Here is a 19,897-nt window from a genome sequence, read left to right on the forward strand (position 1 = left end):
ATACATTTTAAGAACTCCATTCCATCTAAGCCCTTAACACGATGACTATCCCAATTAATGTTGGGAAAGTTGAAATCGCCTAATATAATTACCCTATTATTATTTTTACACACCTCTGCGAATTGCGCATATATTTGCTCCTCAGTTTCCTGCTGACTATCTGGGAGTCTATAATAAACACCTAGCAATATGGCTGTCCTTGTTTTGTTTATTCCTAAACTCTACCCATAAAGCTTCATTTGATGCCCCCTTCAAGATATCATCTCTTCTTACTGCAGTAACTGACTCCTTAACTAATATTGCAATGCCCCCTCCTCTGTCTCGCCTGAAGATTCTATATCCCGGGATATTGAGCTGCCAATCCTGCCCCTCCCACAAACATGTCTCCGTGATGGTTACTATATCACAATTCCACATGTCAATCGTTGCCCTTAACTCATCCGTTTTACCTGTAATACTCCTGGCATTAAAGTAGAGGCCATCCATCCTGGTCTTACGCCCTTGAAACTTACTTCCGCTGTCTTCCCTCCAACTTGTTTGCTTTCCTGTGTTTAGCTGTGTCCCTATTCTGCTAGGAGTCTGCGTCCCCTCCCCCTGCCAAATTAGTTTAAACTCCTCCCAACAGCAATAGCAAACCCGCCAGCAAGGATGTTAGTCCCCCTCTGGTTCAGATGTAGACCGTCCCGCTTGTACAGGTCCCACCTTCCCCAGAAACGGTCCCAGTGGTCTAGGAATCTAAAACCCTCCCTCCTGCACCAAGTCTTAAGCCATGCATTCATCTGTGCTATTCTCCTATTTCAATACTCGCTAGCACGTGGCACTGGGAGTAATCCAGAGATTACAACCCGAGAGGTCCTGCTTTTTAGTCTACTGCCTAACTCCCTGAATTCTTGATGCAAGACCTCATCCCTCCTTCTACCTATGCCATTGGTACCAACATGTACCATGACCTCTGCCTTATCATCCTCCCCCTTCAGGATGCCCTGCAGCCGTTCAGTGACATCCCGGACCCTGGCACCAGGGAGGCAACACACCATCCTGGAGTCACGTTGACGGCCACAGTTGCGCCTATTTGTTCCCCTGACTATAGAATCCCCTATTACTATTGCTCTTATTAGCGAGAGACAGCATGGTTTTGTGACGGGGAGGTCGTGTCTTACTAATTTGATTGAGTTTTTTGAGGAAGTGACGAAGATGATTGATGAGGGAAGGGCGGTGGATGTTGTCTATATGGACTTCAGTAAAGCCTTCGACAAGGTCCCGCATGGCAGACTGGTGCAAAAGGTGAAGTCACATGGGATCAGAGGTGAGCTGGCAAGATGGATACAGAACTGGCTCAGTCATAGAAGACAGAGGGTAACAGTGGATGGGTGTTTTTCTGAATGGAGGGATGTGACTAGTGTTGTTCCGCAGGGATCAGTGCTGGGACCTTTGCTGTTTGTAGTATATATAAATGATTTGGAGGAAAATGTAGCTGGCCTGATTAGTAAGTTTGCAGACGACACAAAGGTTGGCGGAGTTGCGGATAATGATGAGGATTGTCAGAGGATACAGCAGGATATAGATCGGTTGGAGACTTGGGTGGAGAAATGGCAGATGGAGTTTAATCCGGACAAATGTGAGGTAATGCATTTTGGAAGATCTATTGCAGGTGGGAGGTATACAGTAAATGGCAGAACCCTTAGGAGTATTGACAGGCAGAGGGATCTGGGCGTACAGGTCCACAGGTCACTGAAAGTGGCAACGCAGGTGGATAAGGTAGTCAAGAAGGCATACGGCATGCTTGCCTTCATCGGTCGGGGCATAGAGTATAAAAATTGGCAAGTCATGTTGCAGCTGTACAGAACCTTAGTTAAGCCACACTTAGAATATTGTGTGCAATTCTGGTCGCCACACTACCTGAAGGACGTGGAGGCTTTGGAGAGGGTACAGAGGAGGTTTACCAGGATGTTGCCTGGTCTGGAGGGCATTAGCTATGAGGAGAGGTTGGAAAAACTCGGATTGTTTTCACTGGAACGACGGAGGTGGAGGGGCGACATGATAGAGGTTTACAAAGTTATGAGCGGCATGGACAGAGTGGATAGTCAGAAGTTTTTTCCCAGGGTGGAAGAGTCAGTTACTAGGGGACATAGGTTTAAGGTGCGAGGGGCAAAGTTTAGAGGGGATGTGCAAGGCAAGTTTTTTTACACAGAGGGTGGTGAGTGCCTGGAACTTGCTGCCAGGGGAGGTGGTGGAAGCAGGTACGATAGCGACGTTTAAGAGACATCTTGACAAATACATGAATTGGAATGGAATAGAGGGATACGGACCCTGGAAGTGCAGAAGGTGTTAGTTTAGGCAGGCATAAAGGTTGGTGCAGGCTTGGAGGGCCGAATGGCCTGTTCCTGTGCTGTACTGTTCTTTGTTCTTCCTCTCTAATACATCCTCTTTATCAATTTTAAACCCCTCCAATGCCTGAAATGCCTCCTCTTTTCCCATTGCCTGGGTTGCATCTTCTTCCTTGGTAAAGAGAGATGCAAGGTATTCATTTAGTACCTCAGCTATGCCCTCTGCCTCCATGTGTTCGGACAGGGATCCAAAGGCGCAGGAGCGCTGGCCACTAGGCTGAAGATTGCAGCAGGACATCTGACGGTGATGTGAGTATCATTACTGCATTCATTTTAATTTATTTAAATAGTCAAATGGGGGTCCCATCGCTGAGCGGTGGTGGGGCCGCCACGAGGCCTCGCCAACGCTGGTCATACTGGGCTGGGCTCTCCAGAGTTGCAGTGTGTGGCGGGCATCTTCAGGCCACCCACCCACCCCCCCAACCCCCGCCATGAACCCCAATGCCTGGGGGAGAACAAAATGTTGGCCTTTATTGCAAGAGGATTTGAGTGCAGCAGTAAAGAAGTCTTGCTGCAATTGTATAGAGCCTTGCTGAGACCTCACCTGGAGTACTGTGTACAGTTTTGGTCTCCTCATCTAAGGAAGGATATACTTGCCAGAGAGGGAGTGTAAAGGAGGTTCACCAGACAACTCCTTGGATGGCGCAATTGTCTTATGAGGAGAGATTGAAGAGTCTGAGTCTCTATTCTCCAGAGTTTATAAGAATGAGCGGTGATCTTATTAAAGCATACAAAATTCTTACAGGATTCAACAGAGTAAATGCAAGAAAGATGTTTCTGCTGGTTGTGGGAGAGGGGTAGTCTAGAACCAGGGGACAGAGCCTCAGAATAAGAAGTAGGCCATTTAGGACTGAGATGAGGAGAAATTTCTTTGCTCAGAATGTGGCGAATCTTTGGAATTCTCTACAGGTTGGCAACGTGCCCAAACAGAGACACCAGTGTCCGTGATAAAAGATTTTGAGTCTATGACTGATAATTTCAGGGATGAGAAATTTCCCATTGGCTTCTTCAGACCGGCTTTCAAATAAAAAATCGCAAGTGTCACTTTCACAGTTGACAGGTGCTCCTGAGTGGGAACAGCACTTCTGAACTCCAAACAGATTTGGCTTTTCCGGCGGGTTCAGATTTTTTTTTTATCTGTCCGGAGATCAGAAAGTGCTGTGGGTGCTTTTAGCAAGAGTCAGAGAGAGAGAGAGGGGAAAGAGAAACAGAGGGGGAGAGAGAGAGGAGAAGAGAGAGGGGGGGGGCAGAGAGAGGTGGGTGGGGGGGAGAGGGGGGCGATGGGTGAGAGAGAGAGGAGGGGAGAGAGAGTGGGGGGGGGAAGAGAGTGGGGGGAGAGAGAGTGGGGGGGAGAGAGAGTGGGGGGGGAGAGAGAGAGTGGGGGGGAGAGAGAGTGGGGGGAGAGAGAGTGGGGGGGAGAGAGAGTGGGGGGGGGAGAGAGAGGGGGGGGGAGAGAGAGTGGGGGGGGGAGAGAGAGTGGGGGGGGAGAGAGAGTGGGGGTGGGGGAAGAGAGTGGGGGGGGAAGAGAGAGTGGGGGGGGAGAGAGAGTGGGGGGGAGAGAGAGTGGGGGGGAGAGAGAGTGGGGGGGAGAGAGAGTGGGGGGGAGAGAGAGTGGGGGGGAGAGAGAGTGGGGGGGAGAGAGAGTGGGGGGGAGAGAGAGTGGGGGGGGGAGAGAGAGTGGGGGGGGGAGAGAGAGTGGGGGGGGAGAGAGAGTGGGGGGGGAGAGAGAGTGGGGGGGAGAGAGAGTGGGGGGGGGAGAGAGAGTGGGGGGGGAAGAGAGAGTGGGGGGGGAAGAGAGAGTGGGGGGGGAAGAGAGAGTGGGGGGGGAGAGAGAGAGTGGGGGGGAGAGAGAGTGGGGGGGAGAGAGAGGGGGGGGAAGAGAGAGTGGGGGGGGAAGAGAGAGCGGGGGGGGAAGAGAGAGCGGGGGGGAAGAGAGAGCGGGGGGGGAAGAGAGAGCGGGGGGGGAAGAGAGAGCGGGGGGGGAAGAGAGAGCGGGGGGGGAAGAGAGAGCGGGGGGGGAAGAGAGAGCGGGGGGGGAAGAGAGAGCGGGGGGGGAAGAGAGAGCGGGGGGGGAAGAGAGAGCGGGGGGGAAGAGAGAGCGGGGGGGGAAGAGAGAGCGGGGGGGGAAGAGAGAGCGGGGGGGGAAGAGAGAGCGGGGGGGGAAGAGAGAGCGGGGGGGGAAGAGAGAGCGGGGGGGAAGAGAGAGCGGGGGGGGAAGAGAGAGCGGGGGGGGAAGAGAGAGCGGGGGGGGAAGAGAGAGCGGGGGGGGAAGAGAGAGCGGGGGGGAAGAGAGAGCGGGGGGGGAAGAGAGAGCGGGGGGGGAAGAGAGAGTGGGGGGAAGAGAGAGTGAGGGGGGAAGAGAGAGTGGGGGGGAAGAGAGAGCGGGGGGGGAAGAGAGAGTGGGGGGGAAGAGAGAGTGAGGGGGGAAGAGAGAGTGGGGGGGGAAGAGAGAGTGGGGGGGGAAGAGAGAGTGGGGGGGGAAGAGAGAGTGGGGGGGGAAGAGAGAGTGGGGGGGAAGAGAGAGTGGGGGGGGAAGAGAGAGTGGGGGGGGAAGAGAGAGTGGGGGGGGAGAGAGAGTGGGGGGGGGAGAGAGAGTGGGGGGGGAGAGAGAGTGGGGGGGGAAGAGAGAGTGGGGGGGGGAGAGAGAGTGGGGGGGGGGAGAGAGAGTGGGGGGGGAGAGAGTGGGGGGGAGAGGAGTGGGGGGGGAGAGAGAGTGGGGGGGAGAGAGAGTGGCGGGGAGAGAGAGTGGGGGGGGGAAGAGAGAGGGGGGGGAAGAGAGAGTGGGGGGGGAAGAGAGAGTGGGGGGGGAAGAGAGAGCGGGGGGGGGGGAAGAGAGAGCGGGGGGGGGGGAAGAGAGAGCGGGGGGGGGGAAGAGAGAGCGGGGGGGGGGGAAGAGAGAGCGGGGGGGAAGAGAGAGCGGGGGGGGAAGAGAGAGTGGGGGGGGAAGAGAGAGTGGGGGGGGAGAGAATGGGGGGGAGAGAATGGGGGGGAGAGAATGGGGGGGAGAGAATAGGGGGGAGAGAATAGGGGGGGAGAGAATAGGGGGGGAGAGAGTGGGGGGGGAGAGAGAGTGGGGGGGGAGAGAGAGTGGGGGGGGAGAGAGAGTGGGGGGGGAGAGAGAGTGGGGGGGGAGAGAGAGTGGGGGGGGAGAGAGAGTGGGGGGGGAGAGAGAGTGGGGGGGGAGAGAGAGTGGGGGGGGAGAGAGAGTGGGGGGGGAGAGAGAGTGGGGGGGGGAGAGAGAGTGGGGGGGGAGAGAGAGTGGGGGGGAGAGAGAGTGGGGGGGGGAAGAGAGAGTGGGGGGGGAAGAGAGAGTGGGGGGGAGAGAGAGTGGGGGGGGAGAGAGAGTGGGGGGGGAGAGAGTGGGGGGGGGAGAGAGTGGGGGGGAGAGAGAGTGGGGGGGAGAGAGTGGGGGGGGGAGAGAGTGGGGGGGGAGAGAGTGGGGGGGGAGAGAGAGTGGGGGGGGAGAGAGAGTGGGGGGGAGAGAGAGTGGGGGGGAGAGAGAGTGGGGGGGGAGAGAGAGTGGGGGGGAGAGAGAGTGGGGGGGGGAGAGAGAGTGGCGGGGAGAGAGAGTGGGGGGGAGAGAGAGTGGGGGGGGGAAGAGAGAGGGGGGGGAAGAGAGGGGGGGGGGAGAGAGTGGGGGGGGAGTGGGGAGGGAAGAGGAGTGGGGGGGGAGTGGGGAGGGAAGAGAGAGTGGGTGGGGTGAGAGAGTGGTGGGGAGAGAGAGTGGGGGGGGAGAGAGAGTGGGGGGGGAGAGAGAGTGGGGGGGGGAGAGAGAGTGGGGGGGGAGAGAGAGTGGGGGGGGAGAGTGAGTGGGGGGGGAGTGAGAGTGGGGGGGGAGAGAGTGGGGGGGGAGAGAGAGTGGGGGGGGGAGAGAGAGTGGGGGGGGGAGAGAGAGTGGGGAGGGAGAGAGAGTGAGGGGGGAGAGAGTGTGGGGGGGAGAGAGAGTGGGGGGGGAGAGAGAGTGGGGGGGGGAGAGAGAGTGGGGGGGGGAGAGAGTGTGGGGGGGGGAGAGAGAGTGGGGGGGGGAGAGAGAGTGGGGGGGGGAGAGAGAGTGGGGGGGGGAGAGAGAGTGGGGGGGGTGAGAGAATGGGGGGGGGGGAGAGAGAGTGGGGGGGAGAGAGAGTGGGGGGAGAGAGAGTGGGGGGGAGAGAGAGTGGGGGGGAGAGAGAGTGGGGGGGAGAGAGAGTGGGGGTCGGAGAGAGAGAGTGGGGGTCGGAGAGAGAGAGTGTGGGGGGAGAGTGAGTGGGGGGGGGAGAGAGTGAGTGGGGGGGGGGAGAGAGTGAGTGGGGGGGGGAGAGAGTGAGTGGGGGGGGGGAGAGAGTGAGTGGGGGGGGGGAGAGAGAGAGTGGGGGGGGAGAGAGAGTGTGGGGGGGGGAGAGAGTGTGGGGGGGGGAGAGAGAGTGTGGGGGGGGAGAGAGAGTGTGGGGGGGGAGAGAGAGTGTGGGGGGGGAGAGAGTGTGGGGGGGGAGAGAGTGTGTGGGGGGGGAGAGAGAGTGTGGGGGGGGAGAGAGAGTGGGGGGGGGAGAGAGAGTGGGGGGGAGAGAGAGTGGGGGGAGAGAGAGTGGGGGGGGAGAGAGAGTGGGGGGGGGAGAGAGTGGGGGGGGGGAGAGAGAGTGGGGGGGAGAGAGAGAGTGGGGGGGAGAGAGAGTGGGGGGGGAGAGAGAGTGGGGGGGGAGAGAGAGTGGGGGGGGAGAGAGAGTGGGGGGGAGAGAGAGTGGGGGGGGAGAGAGAGTGGGGGGGGAGAGAGAGTGGGGGGGGAGAGAGAGTGGGGGGGGAGAGAGAGTGGGGGGGAGAGAGAGTGGGGGGGAGAGAGAGTGGGGGGGAGAGAGAGTGGGGGGGGGAGAGAGAGTGGGGGGGAAGAGAGAGTGGGGGGAAGGAGAGTGGGGGGGAGAGAGAGTGGGGGGGAAGAGAGAGTGGGGGGGGAAGAGAGAGTGGGGGGGAGAGAGTGGGGGGGGAGAGAGAGTGGGGGGGAGAGAGAGTGGGGGGGAAGAGAGAGTGGGGGGGAAGAGAGAGTGGGGGGGAAGAGAGAGTGGGGGGGGGAAGAGAGAGTGGGGGGGGAAGAGAGAGTGGGGGGGGGAAGAGAGAGTGGGGGGGGAAGAGAGAGTGGGGGGGGAAGAGAGAGTGGGGGGGAAGAGAGAGTGGGGGGGGAGTGAGAGTGGGGGGGGAAGAGAGAGTGGGGGGGGAAGAGAGAGTGGGGGGGGAAGAGAGAGTGGGGGGGGGAAGAGAGTGGGGGGGGAGAGAGAGTGGGGGGGAAGAGAGAGTGGGGGGGGAAGAGAGAGTGGGGGGGGAAGAGAGAGTGGGGGGGAAGAGAGAGTGGGGGGGGGAAGAGAGAGTGGGGGGGGGAAGAGAGAGTGGGGGGGGGGAAGAGAGAGTGGGGGGGGTAGAGAGAGTGGGGGGGGGGAGAGAGAGTGGGGGGGGGAGAGAGTGGGGGGGGAGAGAGAGTGGGGGGGGAGAGAGAGTGGGGGGGGGAGAGAGTGGGGGGGGGAGAGAGAGTGGGGGGGGAGAGAGAGTGGGGGGGGAGAGAGAGTGGGGGGGGGAGAGAGTGGGGGGGGGAGAGAGTGGGGGGGGAGAGAGTGTGGGGGGGGAGAGAGAGTGGGGGGGGAGAGAGAGTGGGGGGGGGAGAGAGAGAGTGGGGGGGGGAGAGAGAGTGTGGGGGGGAGAGTGAGTGGGGGGGGGAGTGGAGTGGGGGGGGGAGAGAGTGGGGGGGGAGAGAGAGTGGGGGGGGGAGAGAGAGTGGGGGGGGGAGAGAGAGTGGGGGGGGGAGAGAGAGTGGGGGGGGGAGAGAGTGGGGGGGGGGAGAGAGTGGGGGGGGAGAGAGAGTGGGGGGGGAGAGAGTGGGGGGGGGTGAGAGAGTGGGGGGGGAGAGAGAGTGGGGGGGGGAGAGAGAGTGGGGGGGGAGAGAGAGTGGGGGGGGAGAGAGTGGGGGGGGGAGAGAGTGGGGGGGGAGAGAGTGGGGGGGGAGAGAGAGTGGGGGGGGGAGAGAGTGGGGGGGGGGGAGAGAGTGGGGGGGGGGAGAGAGTGGGGGGGAGAGAGTGTGGGGTGGAGAGAGAGTGGGGGTGGAGAGAGAGTGGGGGTGGAGAGAGAGTGTGGGGTGGAGAGAGAGTGGGGGTGGAGAGAGAGTGGGGGTGGAGAGAGAGTGGGGGTGGAGAGAGTGTGGGGGTGGAGAGAGAGTGGGGGTGGAGGAGAGTGGGGGTGGAGAGAGAGTGGGGGGGGGGGGGAGAGTGTGGGGGGGGAGAGAGAGTGGGGGGGAGAGAGAGTGGGGGGTGGAGAGAGAGTGGGGGGGGGAGAGAGAGTGGGGGGGGTGAGAGAGTGGGGGGGGGAGAGAGAGTGGGGGGGGAGAGAGAGTGGGGGGGGAGTGAGTGAGTGGGGGTGGGGGGAGAGTGTGGGGGGGGGAGTGAGAGTGGGGGGGGAGAGAGAGTGGGGGGGGGAGAGAGTGTGGGGGGGAGTGAGAGTGGGGGGGTGAGAGGTGGGGGTGGAGAGAGTGTGGGGGGGGAGAGAGTGTGGGGGGGAGAGAGAGTGGGGGGGGAGAGAGAGAGTGGGGGGGGGAGAGAGAGTGGGGGGGGAGGAGTGTGGGGGGGGAGAGAGTGTGGGGGGGGAGAGTGTGTGGGGGGGGAGAGGTGTGTGGGGGGGGAGAGAGTGGTGGGGGGGGAGAGAGTGGGTGGGGGGGGTGAGAGAGTGGGGGGGGGGAGAGTGAGTGGGGGGGGGGAGTGAGTGGGGGGGGAGAGTGAGTGGGGGGGGGTGAGAGTGGGGGGGGGTGAGTGTGGGGGGGGGTGAGAGTGGGGGGGGGAGGTGAGGGGGGGGGAGAGAGAGTGGGGGGGGGGAGAGAGTGTGGGGGGGGGAGAGAGAGTGGGGGGGGGGGAGAGAGTGGGGGGGAGAGTGTGTGGGGGGGGAGAGAGAGAGTGGGGGGGGGAGAGAGTGGGGGGGGGGGAGAGTGAGTGGGGGGGGGGAGAGGTGGGGGGGGGGAGAGTGGGGGGGGGAGAGAGAGTGGGGGGGGGAGAGAGTGGGGGGGGGAGAGAGTGGGGGGGGAGAGAGTGGGGGGGGGAGAGTGTGGGGGGGGAGAGAGAGAGTGGGGGGGGGGTGAGAGTGTGGTGGGGGGGAGAGAGAGTGGGGGGGGAGAGAGAGTGGGGGGGGAGAGAGAGTGGGGGGGGAGAGAGAGTGGGGGGGGAGAGAGAGTGGGTGGGGGAGAGAGAGTGGGGGGGGAGAGAGAGTGGGGGGGAGGAGAGTGGGGGGGGGAGAGTGGGGGTGGGGTGAGGAGTGGGGGGGAGAGTGTGGGGGGGGAGAGAGAGTGGGGGGGGGGAGAGAGAGTGGGGGGGGAGAGAGAGTGGGGGGGGAGTGGGTGGGGGAGTGGAGTGGGGGGGGAGAGAGAGTGGGGGGGGAGTGGAGGTGGGGGGGGGGAGAGTGGGGGGGGAGAGAGAGTGGGGGGGTTGAGAGAGGGGGGGGGGAGAGAGAGAGGGGGAGAGCGAGGGGGGGTAGAGAGAGGGGGAGGGGGGGAGAGAGAGAGAGCGAGCGAGGGGGCGGGGGGGAGAGAGAGCGAGCGAGGGGGAGGGGGCGAGAGAGAGGGGGGGAGGGAGAGAGGGGGAGAGGGGGTGAACAGAGAGAGAGAGGGGAGAGAGGGGGTGGGAGTGAGAGAGAGGGAGGGGGTGAGGGGGAGGGGGAGAGTGGGAGGATTGGAGGGGGGAGAGAGGGAGAGGGAGGGTTTGAGGGGGAGAGAGGAGAGGGAGGGAAGGTGAGAGGGGGAGAGAGGGGGAGGAGGGAGAGGGAGGGTGGGGAGGGGGAGAGAGGGAGAGGGAGGGTGGGAGGGGAGAGATGGAGCGGGAGAGAGGGAGAGGGAAGAGGAAGGGTGGGGGTGGACAGAGGGAGAGGAAGGATGGGGGGGGGAAGAGAGGGAGGGAGAGAGAGAGGGGGGAGAGAGAGGGGGGAGAGGCGGGGGGAGAGAAGGGGGGGGGAGAGAGGGGGGAGAGAGAGGGGAGGTGAGAGGGGGGGAGAGGTGGGGGGGATGAGGGGGAGGAGAGAGTGGGGGGGAGAGAGTGGGGGGGGAGAGAGGGGGGGGAGAGAGTGGGGGGGAGAGAGTGGGGGGGAGTGAGGGGGAGAGAGGGGGGGAGAGAGGGGCGGGGAAAATGGGAGGGAGAGAGAGAGCGAGGGGGGGACAGAGAGAGAGGGGGGGGAGGAGAGGGAGGGGGGGTGAGGAGGGGGGCGAGAGGGGCAGGAGAGAGTGGGGGGAGAGAGAGAGGGGGAGAGAGGGGGAGAGAGGGGGGGAGAGGGGGAGAGAGAGGGGGAGAGAGAGGGGGGAGAGAGAGGGGGGAGAGAGAGGGGGGGAGAGAGTGGGGGGGGAGAGAGAGGAGGGGGGGAGACAGCGAGGGGGGGGAGAGAGTGGGGGGGAGAGAGCGAGGGGGGAGAAAATGGGGGGGAGAGAGTGAGAGAGAGCGAGAGGGAGGGGGGAGAGAGAAAGGGGGTCAGAGAGAGAGGGGGGGAGAGAGGGGGAGAGAGAGAGAGGTGGAGAGAGAGGGGGGGAGAGAGAGGGGGAGAGAGAGGGTGGGAGAGGGAGAGGGAGAGGGAGAAAGGGAGAGGGAGAAAGGGAGAGGGAGAAAGGGAGAGGGAGAAAGGGAGAGGGAGAAAGGGAGAGGGAGAAAGGGAGAGGGAGAAAGGGAGAGGGAGAAAGGGAGAGGGAGAAAGGGAGAGGGAGAAAGGGAGAGGGAGAAAGGGAGAGGGAGAAATGGAGAGGGAGGGTGGGAGGGGGAGAGAGGGAGAGGGAGGGAGAGGAAGGGTGGGAGGGGGACGGTGGGAGGGAGACAGAGGGAGGTGGAGGGTGGGATGGGGACAGAGGGAGCGGGAGAAGGGGGAGAGTGGGAAGGGGAGAGTTGGAAGGGGAGAGTGGGACGGGGATAGTGGGAAGGGGAGAGTGGGAAGGGGAGAGAGGGAGAGAGGGAGGGAGAGAGGGAGGGGGAGAGGGAGGGTGGGAGAGGGAGAGAGGGACGGTGGGAGAGGGAGAGAGGGTGGAAGGGGGAGGAGAGAGGGAGAGAGAGGGTGGGAGGGGGAGAGAGGGAGAGGGAGGGAGAGGAAGGGTGGGAGGAGGACGGTGGGAGGGGGACAGAGGGAGGGTGACAGAGGGAGGGTGACAGAGGGAGGTGGAGGGTGGGAGGGGGACAGAGGGAGGGGGAGAAGGGGGAGAGTGGGAAGGGGAGAGTTGGAAGGGGAGAGTGGGACGGGGAGAGTGGGAAGGGGAGAGAGGGAGGGAGAGAGGGAGGGTGAGAGGGAGAGAGGGAGGGTGGGAGGGGGGAGAGGAAGGGTGGGAGAGGGAGAGAGGGAGGGTGGGAGAGACAGAGAGGGAGGGTGGGAGAGACAGAGAGGGAGGGTGGGAGAGACAGAGAGGGAGGGTGGGAGGGGGTGACAGGGAGAGGGATGGTGGGAGGGGGAGTGGGAGACAGGGAGAGGAAGGGTGGGAGGGGGAGACAGGGAGAGGGAGGGAGAGGAAGGGTGGGAGGGGGACGGTGGGAGGGGGACAGAGGGAGGGTGACAGAGGGAGGTGGAGGGTGGGAGGGGGACAGAGGGAGAGGGAGAAGGGGGAGAGTGGGAAGGGGAGAGTTGGACGGGGAGAGTGGGAAGGGGAGAGGGGGAGAGAGGGAGAGAGGGAGAGAGGGGGGGGGAAGAGGGAGAGACGGAGAGGGAGGGTGGGAGGGGGAGACAGGGAGAGGGATGGCGGGAGGGGGAGTGGGAGACAGGGAGAGGAAGGGTGGGAGGGGGAGACAGGGAGAGGGAGGGTGCGAGGGGGAGACACGGAGAGGGAGGGTGAGAGAGGGAGGGTGGGGGAGGAGGGGGAGAGGGAGAGGGAGGCTGGGAGGGGGAGAGAGGGAGAGGGAGGCTGGGAAGGGGAGAGGGAGAGGGTGAGTTAGAGGGAGAGGGAGGTTGGGAGGGGGAGGGAGTGAGGAGAGGGCAGGTGGGAGAGGGAGAGAGGAGAGGGAGGGTGGGAGAGGGAGGGAGGGAGAGAGGGGAAAGAGGGAGAGAGAGGGAGGAAGTGAGGGAGGGAGGAAGAGTGTGGAGAGAGTGGGGGCGCGACAGAGGGCGGGGGGAGCGACAAAGAGACGGGGGGGGGGGGAGAGAGAGAGAGAGAGGATGGACACCAACAGAGGTAGGAGATGGACACAGAAAGGGGCGAGTGAGAGGGGTGAGAGATGGAAACAAGAGAAAGAATAGGGATTGATACAGAGAGGGACAGAGCAAAAAAGAGCGGAGAAAAAGCGATCAAGATCACTCCGGATAGATGGACATCTATCCAGATTTCCCACATCGCTCCATCAACTGTGCAGCAGACATTGACTACTTGTGCAATCAAAAACAATGCCAGGTATCTCACTAAATAGAGAGAACTAGTGGCGCAGTGGTTAACACCGCAGCCTCGCAGCTCCAGCAATCCGGTTTCAATTTCGGGTACTGCCTGTGCAGAGTTTGCAAGTTCTCCTTGTGACCGCGTGGGTTTCCGCCAGGCGCTCCGGTTTCCTCCCACAGCCAAAGACTTGTAGATTGATAGGTAAATTGGCCATTGTAAATTGCCCCTAGTGTAGGTAGGCGGTAGGGGAATTGAGGGAAGGTGGGGATGTGGTCGGGGACATGGGATTAATGTAGGATTAGTATAAAATGGGTGGTTGATGGTCGGCACAGACTCGGTGGGCCGAAGGGCCTGTTTCAGTGCTGTATCTCTCTCTTTCTCTATGACTCTAACTGCATTTTAAATCGGACTGTGTTTTGATGGCATTAGGTTGGCTATACATTTTATATACAGATTAATTGTCCCCATGTCCGTGGCTAAGTCAATTTTTTTTATTATTCGTTCGAGGGATGTGGGCGTCCCTAGCTAGGCCAGCATTTATTGTCCATCCCTAATTGCCCTTGAGAAGGTGGTGGTGAGCTGCCTTCTTGAACCGCTGCAGTCCATGTGGGGTAGGTACACCCACAGTGCTGTCAGGAAGGGAGTTCCAGGATTTTGACCCAGCGACAGTGAAGGAACGGCGATATAGTTCCAAGTCAGGATGGTGCGTTGCTTGGAGGGGAACTTGCAGGTAGTGGTGTTCCCGTGCATCTGCTGCCCTTGTCCTTCTAGGTGGTAGAGGTCGTGGGTTTGGAAGGTGCTGTCGAACGAGTCTTGGTGAGTTGCTGCATCTTGTAGACGGTACACTTTGGTGTTTGGTAATTTTGTCAAGTATCCGTGGTGCAACATGTTGGTGCCTATCCCTGGAACTCTCTACCCCAGAGAATTGTGGAGGCTCAGTTATAGAGTATATTCAAGACAGAGATTGATAGATTTCTAGATATTAAAGTTAATAAGGGATATTGGGATAGTGCAGGAAAATGGAATTGAGGTAGAAGATCGGCCATGATCTAGTTGAGTGGGAGCAGGTTCAAGGGGCCGAATGGCCTACACCTTTACTATTTCCTCTGTTCCTATGAGATTAAGGGGCGATTTGATAGAGGTGTACAAGATTATGACACGTTTAGATGGCACAGTGGCGCAGTGGTTAGCACCGCAGCCTCACAGCTCCAGCGACCTGGGTTCAGTTCTGGGTACTGCCTGTGCGGAGTTTGCAAGTTCTCCCTGTGACCGCCTGGGTTTCTGCCGGGTGCTCCGGTTTCCTCCCACAGCCAAAGACTTGCAGGTTGATAGGTAAATTGGCCATTGTAAATTTCCCCTAGTGTAGGTAGGTCGGAGAATGGTGGGGATGTGGTAGGGAATATGGGATTAATGTAGGATTAGTATAAATGGGTGGTTGTTTGTCGCACAGACACGGTGGGCCGAAGGGCCTGTTTCAGTGCTGTATCTCTCTATGACTGTCTGGATAAGATAGACCGGAAGCTGTTCCTATTAGCTGATGGACAAGGACTAGAGGACACAGATTTAAGGTTTTGGGCAAGAGATGCATCTACGATGTGAGGAAGAACATTTTACTCAGCGAGTGGTAATGACCTGGAACTTGCTGCCTACAAGGGTGGTGAAAGTGAAACCATGAATGATTTCAGGAGGAAATTGGATGGGCATTTGAAGGAAATAAACTGGCAGGACTAAGGGGATAGAATTGGGGAATGGACAGACCGGATTGCTCTACGGAGAGCTGGCTTACTCACGATGGGCTGAATGGCTTTCTTCCCTGCCGTAAGTGACTCTATTACCTGATGGAGTCTTCAAGATCATGAAGGGTTTGATAGGGTAGAAGTAGATGTTTCTACCTATGGGCGAAACCAGAACTCAGGGCCATCAATATAAGGTACAACTAATAAATCCAATAGGGAATTCAGAAGAAACTTCTTTACCCAAACAGTGGTGAGAATGTGGAACTCGATACCACCAAGAGTAGCTGAGGTGAATAGCATAGATGCATTTAAGGGATAGCTAGATAAGCACATTTGGTAGAAAGGAATAGATGGATCTTTTGACGGGATGAGATGAAGTAGGATAGAAGGAGGCCCATGTGGAGCATAAACACTGGCATGGACCTGTTGGTCTGAATGTTTTTTTTCCTGCGTTGTAAATACTTTGTAAAAAGGTTCACTCCGTAGAGTTGAAGAGCCAAGGTTCGCAGTGCAGACTGTTGCCAAACTTTGTAAGAGTAAAAGACATGGAAAATCAGGAAATTAGTTAGGCATTATCAAAGGTATGAAAATTATAGGAGGAAAGACAGGGATACAGGAAGCTGAATACAGACTGGCACTTGGGAAGATTCCAATGTACTCACAGACCTCCACATTGTAAAATTCTGATTTTACTTTAAAAAGGTGTGGAGCAAAGGACTAACTGGAAATCTATTTTTAGAAATCCACTACAAGTGTAAAGAGCCAAACAGCTTCTTTCTGTGCTGTTTATGGTATGGGTTTTGTAGTGGTTATGTTACTGGGCTGGTAATTTAGAGGGTTTGATCAATATCCAGGGGATACAAATCCAGTTTTGGAATTCAATTTAACAAAAACTCTGGAAATAAAAAGCTGGTACTAGTACACAAAGCTGTTGGATTGTCATATAAATCCAACTGTTTTATTAATGTCGTTTAGGATCCTTACCTCGTCTGTCCTACATGTGACTCCAGTTTCACACCAACGTGGTTGACTCTTAACTGCCCTCTGAAATTGCAAAGCAAGTCACTTAGTTGTATCAAAACGCTAGAAAGGAAAACACAAATATAACCGGATGGACTACTCAACTTGGTGCTGAATCAGAACATGAGAAAGGAAGATTTCATCCTGGGTAACCTTGCAAAGTTCTCCTTACTAACATGTGCAGAATGGTGCCAAAGTTGGGCACAGCTGTCCCACAGACAAGTCAAGAATCATATGTATCATCCAACATCCCAAATATCACTATCCTTGGACAGTGGAGCATTGGGAGTTGTCAATATTGACTCCGGACCCAATGACGACTCAAGCCAATGGATCAAACACGGACAAAGAAACCTGCTGCTGATTACCACCTACCATTTTCCCGCAGCTGATGAATCAGAACTGCTCCATGTTGAACACCACTTGGTGGAAGTACTAAAGGTAGCAAAGATACAGCATGTATTCTGGATGGGGGACTTCAATGTCAATCACCAAGAATGGCTCAGTAGTTCCACTACCTACCGAGTTGGCCAAGTACTAAAGGACATAGGTGCCAATCTGGGTTGCTGCAAGTGGTGAGAGAACCAACACAAAGGAATAACCTACTTGACCTCGTCTTCACCACTCTGTCAGGTGAGTCAAACTACAGATCACAACATGAAATGACTGCAACATAAACAAAGTGAGAAGTTGAGAATTTGATGAGAGTGGGAAGTTGGACTCTCTGCTAAGTACTGGGCGAGTTGGTCAAACTGAAATTTAATCTTAGCATTTAGAATTTAATGTTGAACTTTTAAAAACTGCAAAGGAATTAACAGATGACTTGTCAATTAGCTGTGACTGCTTGAATGGGGTAATTATTGTGAGCTGGAATCTGACTGAGCAGTTCTAACTTAGGTGTGGTTCAAAAGGTGTATAAAAGTAGAGTGCAATAAAGGCCTGCTCGGGTCTGCAAATGAAACCTGACCCGAGCCCGACAGAACCCCATCCAACCCGAGCCCGACTCAGCCCAAGTCCTTTCATTTTTTCCCCATGCCTGACCCGACCACCAGAATATAATCAACTTTATTGAAGAGGTTGTGCTCTACCTTGGGAGGGGGAGGGGATAGGTCCCTTGTTCAAAGGCACTTAGTGCCTGATCGAAGGGCCCGCTCAGAGCCAACCCCTGCCCTTGCTGCCAATCCCCTTAAAACCCCTACATCCTCCCCCGTAAAACTCCTCCCACCCTGACTTACCTGTGGCCTTGGTCCCTCGCCTCCGGTCAGTCCATTACCTGCAGCAGCCACCGTCAGCTCTCAGTAGGCAGGATTTCCGTCACCGGGATCCTTAATCCCAAGGAAGGCCCGCCACTGTCCACTTAAGTGCCTAATTGGCATGTAATGTGGCAGACCTTCCCCAGAGGAGGTGACGCGGGGCTCTCACCAGCACTTCAGCTGGTGGCCGAGACCCCCGTAGCTGAGATAAAATCCACCCTACTGACCCTACAGAGAAATGGAACAGAAAAGTAGTATGCTCATATGTAAGGTTAACATAAGAGATTCAAAGTGGAGTGTGTGTCTTAGGTTAGAATTAGAATATATTATAAGTTGAACACTTATGGTATTGTGCAAGAGAAGTTAGCATCAAATATTGCCATCAGGTGCAGGCAGTGTTAGAGGGTGGGGACACACAGACCAGGGGTTATAGATATCATTCAGTAACTCAAAAGATCCTGTTCAGAGGGCAACAGGAGCTTAATTAAAAACCAGGGCCTCAAGTGTTTAATCTCTGGATTTTTATTTGAACCACATAAAAATTTGCATAGATAAAACAGATTAGGGAGGTGAACACGTGTCTGGTAGAGTGGTGTGCGAAAGAGGGGTTCCATTTCATTCCCACTAGTACTGGGAAAGGAAGGACTGTACCTGAACCAGGCTCGGAACAGGGTCCAGGTGGAAAGGATGAATAGGGTCGTTGCATGGGCTTTAAACTAGTAAATTGGTGGGGCAGTGGCGGGGGGAGAAGAGAGGGGTGAGGTGGAAGAGGTAATATAAATAATAGTTGTAAAAGAAACGAAAAGGAAGTACAGTAACTGTCAGAAATTGAGCTAGGTAAAGGAAAATATAAAAGATGTGAAGTAATTTAATGAGGAGAGGGAAATAAGAAATGACGTCAGTAAAATATTAGAGACAGGTTCAGGTGTGAGGCCCAAAAAAAGTGTATAATGAACAAATTGAATGGATGGCAGGCACAAATTCAACTGAAGAGGGTATGGCAAGATAGACATTACTGAGACATGGCCGCAAGATAGGCAGGTCTGGGAACTAAATATACCAGGCTATAAGGTCTCCTATAAGGAAAGGAAATCTAGTATGGGATGAGGAGTATCCTCTGTGATTAAGCATGAAATGATAAAAGATCTCACAAGAGGTATGCAGGGAGTGGAGACTCCATGGGTAGAATTAAGAAATAGAAAAGGATTTAAGACTGTAGAGGGAGAGTGTTTAAAACTGTGTCCAGGCCCACTGGTGGCAGCTGTGAAGTGGCAGAATACATAAATGCTGAAATTAGACAGGCATGTCATAGAGGCAGAGTGGTTTTAATGCAGGATTTTAACTTTCATATAAGCTTGGGATAATCATGCGAGAAAGATAACAAATTTCTTGAGTGTGTCCAGAAAAGTTATCTGAAACAATATGTCCTCCATCCAACAAGGGGGCATGCCATATTACAGACCTCCACCACCATCTAGGAAACTCTCAGCCTCCCTGATTTTTTTCTAATTCTTTGATGGGATGTGAGCATTGCTGGCAAGGCCAGCATTCATTGCCCAGTTCTGATGAAGGGTCACTGACCTGAAATGTTAACTCTGCTTCTCTCTCCAGATGCTGCCAGACCTGCTGAGTATTTCCAGCATTTCTTGTTTGTGAGTCATTTACTGAAACTGGGTGAAGGTTTGAGTGAGAAGATGCATGTTTGTTACATTTTTATTTTATAAAATAAATGCAAGAGTAAGTAAAGATCGGTTCCAGCATAATCCTTCAACATGCTTTCTGGAGTTTAATAGTGGTGAGCTTCCTTCTTGAACCGCTGCATGTGGTGTAGGTACACCCATAGTGCTGTGAGGAAGGGTGTTCCAGGTTTTTGGCCCAGCAGCAGTAAAGGAACGGCGATAAAATTCCAAGTCAGGATGGTGTGTGGCCTGGAGGCGAACTTGCAGGCAGTGGTGTTCCCATGCATCTGCTGCCCTTATCCTTCTAGGTGGTAGAGGTTGCAGGTTTGGAAGGTGTTGTTGAAGGAGCCTTGTTGAGTTGCTGTAGTGCATCTTGTAGATGGTAACTGCTGCTGCCACTGTGCATTGGTGGTGGAGGGAGTGAATATTTAAGGTGGTGGATAGGGTGCCAATCAAGTGGGCTGCTTTGTCCTGGATGGTGTTGAACTTTTTGAGTGTTGTAGGAGCTGCACTCATCCAGGCAAGTGGACAGTATTCCATCACATGGAGAACAGCGGTAGAATCGGACAGAGTCAGCATGGATTTACGAAAGGGAAATCATGCTTGACAAATCTACTAGAATTCTTCGAGGATGTAACTAGTGTTGTTGATGAGGGGGAGCCAGTGGGTGTAGTTTATTTGGACTTTCAGAAGGCTTTCGACAAAGTCCCACATAAGAGATTAGCGTGTAAAATTAAAGCGCATGGGATTGGGGGTAGTGTGTTGCGATGGATAGAAAATTGGTTGGCTGACAGGAAACAAAGAGTACGAATAAACTGGTCTTTTTCCGAATGGCAGGCCATGACTAGTGGGGTACCGCAAGGATCGGTGCTAGGACCCCACCTATTCACGATATACATTAATGATTTAGATGAGGGAACTAAATGTAAGACCTCCAAATCTGCAAATGACACAAAACTGGGTGGGAGGGTGAGCTGTGAGGAGGGTGCAGAGAGGCTTCAGGTTGATTTGGACAAGTTGAGTGAGTGGGCAAATGCATGGCAGATGCAGTATAATGTGGATAAATGTGAGGTTATCCACTTTGGTAGCAAAAACAGGAAGGCATATTATTATCTGAACGGCTATAAACTGAGAGAGGGAAATACGCAGCGAGGCCTGGGTATTCTCATACACCAGTCACTGAAGGTAAGCATGCAAGTGTAACAGGTGGTAAAAAAGGCAAATGGTATGTTGGCCTTCACAGCGAGAGGATTCAAGTACAGGAGCAGGAATGTCTTGCTGCAATTATACAGGGCCTTGGTGAGGCCACGCCTGGAATATTGTGTGCAGTTTTGGTCTCCATATCTGAGGAGGAATGTTCTTGCTATAGAGGGAGTGCAGCGAAGGTTTACCAGACTGATTCCTGGGATGGTGGGACTGACGTATGAGGACAGATTGAGTCGGTTAGGATTATATTCGCTGGAGTTCAGAAGCGTGAGGGGGGATCTCATAGAAACCT

The 19,897-nt window shown here is 56.4% G+C and overlaps 1 protein-coding gene across 11 annotated transcripts in view; it reads right to left on the reverse strand.

Annotated features, from left to right (window-relative positions):
* Window positions 1–19,897, reverse strand: part of fam149b1 (family with sequence similarity 149 member B1) — a 204,200-nt gene that overhangs the window by 129,466 nt on the left and 54,837 nt on the right. For 10 of the 11 annotated variants that reach the window (XR_010970903.1, XM_068020280.1, XM_068020279.1 and 7 more), the window contains exon 9: window positions 15,432–15,491. The exons of the other annotated variant lie outside the window; for it this stretch is intronic. Coding sequence is in view for 9 of the 10 variants with exons in the window: in XM_068020280.1 (XP_067876381.1) it covers window positions 15,432–15,491 (60 nt within the window). In the remaining variant the exon portion in view is untranslated. The remainder of the gene's footprint in view (window positions 1–15,431; window positions 15,492–19,897) is intronic. 11 annotated transcript variants of the gene reach the window in all.

Source organism: Heterodontus francisci, chromosome 42 (assembly GCF_036365525.1).
Source record: "Heterodontus francisci isolate sHetFra1 chromosome 42, sHetFra1.hap1, whole genome shotgun sequence".
NCBI lineage: Eukaryota > Metazoa > Chordata > Chondrichthyes > Heterodontiformes > Heterodontidae > Heterodontus > Heterodontus francisci.